Source organism: Gekko japonicus, unplaced genomic scaffold (assembly GCF_001447785.1).
Source record: "Gekko japonicus isolate JY-2015 unplaced genomic scaffold, Gekko_japonicus_V1.1 scaffold2251, whole genome shotgun sequence".
NCBI lineage: Eukaryota > Metazoa > Chordata > Lepidosauria > Squamata > Gekkonidae > Gekko > Gekko japonicus.
Genome location: NW_015167601.1, coordinates 128,215 through 134,084, shown reverse-complemented (window position 1 = coordinate 134,084; position 5,870 = coordinate 128,215). Strand labels below are relative to the sequence as shown.

At 46.6% G+C, this 5,870-nt stretch overlaps 1 protein-coding gene across 1 annotated transcript in view; it reads right to left on the bottom strand.

Moving 5' to 3' along the window:
* The window catches only part of COL6A3 (collagen, type VI, alpha 3), a 175,927-nt gene that overhangs the window by 46,986 nt on the left and 123,071 nt on the right, over positions 1-5,870 (bottom strand). The window contains exon 30 of the mRNA XM_015413993.1: positions 3,139-3,201. Coding sequence (XP_015269479.1) covers positions 3,139-3,201 — 63 coding nt within the window. The remainder of the gene's footprint in view (positions 1-3,138; positions 3,202-5,870) is intronic.

Sequence of the window (5,870 nt, the reverse complement as noted above, 5' to 3'; positions counted from 1 at the left end):
CCCCCCCCCCCAGCAACTTTACAGAGTTGGTGTAGGGATTATCTAATGTTTGAAGTATTTTAAACATCTTAGAACGTTGTATAAAAAAAACAGGAACATCTACCACCCAGAAAAACCGTTCCAGAATAGTCTAAAATCTATGTAAAATAAGTCTCAATTTCATATCTCCCAAATACAAATTTTGCATTACAATACTGTACTATGTATAAAAAGAGCAGCCTGAAAGAACTTTGCCACAGAGACGGTTATAGTTTCATCATCGCTGTTTAGTAGATATAGCAGTTTGTGTGAGTCGGGAAGCTCTATGACACCACCAAGTAGTGACGATAAAATGCAGGGCCGAATGGCTCAAGTGGTTAAGACGCTGAACTGCAGGCTGTGGAAGGTCAGTAGTTCAGCAGTTCGAGACCCAGGTTGCCGCATGACGGAGTGAGCTCCCATCTCTAGTTCCAGCTCCTGCCAACCTAGCAGTTCGAAAGCAAGAAATTGCAAGTAGATAAATAGGTACCACTTTGGTGGGAAGGTAACAGCGTTCCGTGCGCCTCGGTGTTTAGTCATGCCGACCACATGACCACGGAAACATCTTCGGACAGCGCTGGCTCTTCGGCTTTGAAACGGAGATGAGCACCGCAACCCTAGAGTCGGACTCGACTGGCTTTCAAGCAAGGGAACCTTTACCTTTACCGACATTCCAATAACACATGAGACACGGTTTCAACTGACCTGCTTGCACAGGGGCGTAGTCTATTAACAAAAAGGGATCCTATTAAACCTCCCAGTTAAGATTGCTGAAGGGAGAGCACTGAACCTGGCAAGTGAAAAGGTTCTGTGTAAGGCTGGGGTCTGAAGCTGGTGAAGAGAGCTAGCAGGATGACCTACAATGAGCAATATATCCCATGTCTTATGTTTTATCTATCTGTGTATTTTTTCTGTGCTAAGTGCCAATAAAGGTAACTGAACTGTTAACTGTGTAAATGCAAAGTATTACCTTTACCTGAACCAAAACTAGACATAAAGTGAGTCTTTATACACTAACTATATCTCCTCCCCACCAGGTCTGCTCAAGGAGGGTTTAAACCTTCCATGCCCCACGTTGTTATTAGGGGGGGAAAGTGGGTACTTATCTTCTTTCTTTTAAAAGCTATAGCAACACCGGGGGGGGGGGAGCTTTCATTTGCCCAATTGTGAAGGGTAGGGAGGGGGTTACACCCTCTCTCCCATCCACAGGTGGCTCCACCCTGTACGGCTACAACTGAGCATCGAAAGATCCATATCCCTCCTTCCAAAATGCAACTGGGAAGATCGAGGGACAGCGTTCCCAAGGTCGCATCTGTTCCTAGCCTGTTTCTGATCAATGGCATTTACTGGCAAATGAGCGTCCACGTTAATTGTGGTTACTTCTGCGAGGCTGTTATTGACTCTTCGCTCCGAGTCACGAAAGTTAGCCAGCTGGTGTTGCAAACGCCGTGCCACTTTTCCGGCACGAGGTTGGTGCCGTGGGAATTGTGCGTTCCTTGACTTTTATAAACGCAGCAATAATAGCAGGGTAAGTTATACATCGTGACTCCACTAAAATAAGGAAATCGGTGGGCACTGCATATTTAAAAATGCAACCCTGGTGGTGGGGGGGAGAATCCTGTTGTTTTTGGACCGCTGATGATTCCAAAGTGAGGGTCTTGACAGAAGGAATAATTATTACTGCAGTGAAATGACATCTCAACCTAACAAACAAATCTGGGTAAAAAAAATGACAGCTTTGGAAGAGAAGTGTGCAATTTACAGTCTGCTCATGCTCAGAGGTTAGTCACTGCTGCCGCCTTCCCAACTGGAGAAAGGCTGTGGCTAGCTTTCAGCCTTCCTGACTACATGTTCCAACCAATGTTCCCTCTAAGTTGTGGAGTCTTGTGAGCAGAAATTCTACTTTGTGAGCGACTCCCATTAAAGTTGAGAGTGAGCAATTTGGCTGCTGCATAAATCAGTTCGCTCTGGAGCCATCCCTTCCTGAGCGAAGACAAAAATGTGTGAGCCGGAGGCTAAAAAACTGTGAGCTAGCTCACACTAACTCAGCTTAGAGGGAGCACTGGTTCCAACTTCTAATATGTTATCATAGAATCATCACAGAGTTGGAAGGAGCCATACAGACCATCTAGTCCAACCCCCCTGCCCAAGGCCGGGCCAGCCTAAAGCATCCCTGACAAAAATTCGTCCAGCCTCTTCTTGAAAGCTGCCAGTGAAGGGGAGCTAACCACCTCCCTAGGCAGCCGATTCCACCTTTGAACCACTCTGACCGTGAAAACGTTTTTCCTAATATCCAGCTAATACCTTCCTGCATGTAACTTAAACATGCTTCGGGTCCTGTCCTCTGCCGCCAACTGGAACAGCTCCTTGCCCTCCTCCAAATGACAGACTTTCAAATATTTAAAGAGAGCAATCACGTCCCCCCCCAATCAATCTCCAGCCAGTTTGGTGTAGTGGTTAAGTGTGCGGCCTCTAATCTGGGAGAACCGGGTTTGATTCCCCACTCCTCCACTTGCACCTGCTGATGTGACCTTGGGTCAGTCACAAGCTCTGGCACAGCTGTCCTTGAAAAAGAGCAGTTTGTGTCAGAGTTCTCTCAGCCCCACCCACCTCATAGGGTGTGTCTGTTGTGGGGAGGGGAAGGGGAAGGAGTTTGTAAGCCGCTCTGAGACTCCAAGTGAAGGGCGGGGTATAAATCCAATCTCTGCTCTCTTCTTCTTCTCCAAACTAAACATCCCCAGGGCCCTTAGCCTTTCCTCGTAGGGCTCAGTCTCCAGACCCCTGATCATCCGCGTCGCTCTCTTCTGCACCCTCTCAATTTTGTCCACATCATGTCTGGGTTACCCCAACCTGACTCTGATACCGTCACCATCTAAGCAAGCAGGGCACAAAGTCAGACTGGGACCAAGGCAGGTTGTTATTTGAATTGTGAGGTGGTTGAATGAGGCTGAACTCCTCACTGAGAGCTAGTCACTTGGAACTGGCCCAGCCAATCAGGTTGCATAGTCTTTGTGGTGGGTGGCTCCGTGCCATTCTTCCACCATGTCTTCCAGACACTGAAAAGAGCGTTAGTTTCCAGCAATTCGACACGATAAGCGAGATCAGTATTTCAACACTAACCTTTCTACCAAGTGGACCAAGCCTGCCGCGTTCTCCTCCAGCCCCAGGTGGACCTCCTCCACCCTGTAGAGACAAGGCCTTAAGCTCAGCAATAGGGCAATCAAAATACAATTCAAAATACACACACACACATACATAATATATATATATAAGCAGAGATATGTAACAGCAGGAGAAGGCGGAGGGTTGCCAGAAACACTTTGTGCAGTAGTGGAAACGAGTTCGTTATTATTAGAGTCGTTCAAAATATTTTGAGTCGGATCGTTTTCTCGAAGAGCTATGCGTTACTGATCCACGACTGGCTCTGTCGATGTTTTCTTTAATGCTACAAGAAGGAGCCAAGTCTGGATGAGTGACACAAGGTGCAACAACGGGAAGTGCTTTGCGGCAGAACCGAATAAATGTTATCAAAAACCATCACGTTCTTCGGTAGCTTTGGTTTTTGGACTTTCCGTCCACGCTCGGAGGCTCGAGAATTGTGGAACAATGCCAGAATAAAGTGGAAGTGCCAACACATATTTTCACTCAAACATCCCACCCCGCCCCAAAGTGAGGGCCAAATTACATATTACTGATCTGTGATTGGCTCTATGGATGTTTTCTTTAATGTTACAAGAAGGAGCGGAGTCTGGATCAGAGCTCGAGGGGAGGGGGGGGGAGTTGAGGTTAACCCCTTTCTCCCCTGCAGCATTTATTCTATAGAAGTAGCCCCCAGAACTATATGTTGTCGAAGGCTTTCATGCCCAGAGTTCATTAGCTGTTGTAGATTTTCCGGGTTGTAGGATCTAACGTTTCGCCAGTAGCTGTGACTGGCATCCTCAGAGGTATAACACAGAAAGATGGAGTACTCTCTGAGTCAAGGTGAGAAGAAAATAGTAGGCAGGTAATTTATATCTACTCAGGAAGGTGGGGTAGGGCTGAGTCATTATCATGTAGGAGTTCCCCAGGCTGTGAACATGCTAATGGAGGAGCTTTCCTGAGGAGGTTCTTTTGTATACGGATTGTTTCCTGAGGAGGTTTCCTGTTCCCTGAGGAGGTTCTTTTGCATGTGGATTGGCTGTTGAAATTCTAATCTTATCTGTAGTGCTATTGTCAGATGTAGAGCCCCCGGAACTGCTTTTGGCTGAACTGGGGGAAAAGGCAGAGGCTCATACTGTTCCTCCTGAATGGTTTCTCCCTCCCCACAACACAGCAGATAGCAGTTCTGGGGGAGATTTCTACTGCTATATATACTGGATCTTCTGCCCATATAGGTTCTCTTAAATTTTTATATATTACTGAGATGACCCTATGCAGACATATGAACAAAGTTTTATAAAATGGCCCCAGATCTTCTTGTGCCTCTGTCAAGCTGTTTCCCGTTTACCGGACTTCTTAAAAAGACTGTTTCTGGGGATAATGATACCAAGGAGTTTGTTTGCTACCTATTTCCTTATTCCAGTTTTAGTGATTTCGCATATTCTATGTATATTATTTTTTACTGATTTGGAAGATCCATTAATACATCCCAGGGAAAGGCATCTTGGCGCAAAAAAAAAAAGAAAATAAAAAAGCCTGAACTAAAGATATGACCGGCACAAAACTTTTTTTGTCATTTGTCCCAGATCAACAACCTTGGCCCCTGCCACACGGCAGGGAAAACACGAGGTGAAGCGCGGCTAAAGAGAGCCGCATCAAAAAAGATACGCGCGGGCGGGATCCCACGGATCCCGTGCACCGCGCGCCGTTGCTCCCCGGCACGATCACATGCCGGGGAGGAAGAGTCGGAGGCAAGGGGGAGGCCGCCGAACTGCGCATGCTCAAGCATGTGCAGTTCGGCCGGAGGCCAGGATGTGCCGCCGCAAGGACGCGCGGCTGATCCCACAGCCGGTTTGAGCCGCTCTACTTCGCAAGAACCACCCAGGTAAGTGGTTCTTTTTAGTGCGGGTTTTCATGCGGAAGAGACAGATTGGGGACGGACAGGCAACAATTCCCAGATGTTGCCGTGGGATCGCGCCCGTTTGATCCGCCCCCGTTCTGTCTCGCTCCCGGACCAAAACCCCTCGTATGAACGGGGCCCTTGACTTGTAGAAACGGGTTGCTTGGCTTCTCTTTGGGGTGTTACCCCTTTTGCATCCAGGTAAATAACTCCTTGTAAAGGGCAGTGCTTTTATGTATTGTTTTGTCTATACCCACCATTCTGCTGTGAAGATTATCTTCCATATACATCAAAATATGGTTCTCGAATTCACAGATTTCTTGCCTTGTACCTCTGTCTACTTGGAAATCTTGAGTTTCGAGGTTACTAACTTTTACCGAGGTATATAGGTTTTTTTATAGAGGGTTTTAACCACCCAGAGGACTTCTAGTTCAAATTTCATATGCTTAAGCAAACTCAAGAGATACTTTCCTCTTCAGACAATCACGGGCATTTTCTGTATCCAGGGATACAACTGTTAGTGGTTTCCCCATGTTTAAGGTTTTCCCATCAGCAATGCCTCATTGTTGCACAAGGCCATTTTGATTGTCTTCTACTCAGTAAGCTATGATGGCGTTACGCCCAGAGCCTTATAATGAGGTAAAGATTTCAGCATCTTGATTAAGAAGTGAAATCTTTTCCAGGTTTTGGAACAACAACTATATGGGCTTCATTCCAGGTGTGTGTGTGTGGGGGGGGTATATTTCCTTTTTTAATATAGTGTTGAAAAGGTTGCTCATAGGTTGGGCAAACAGACGTTCTATAAAGCTCAGCA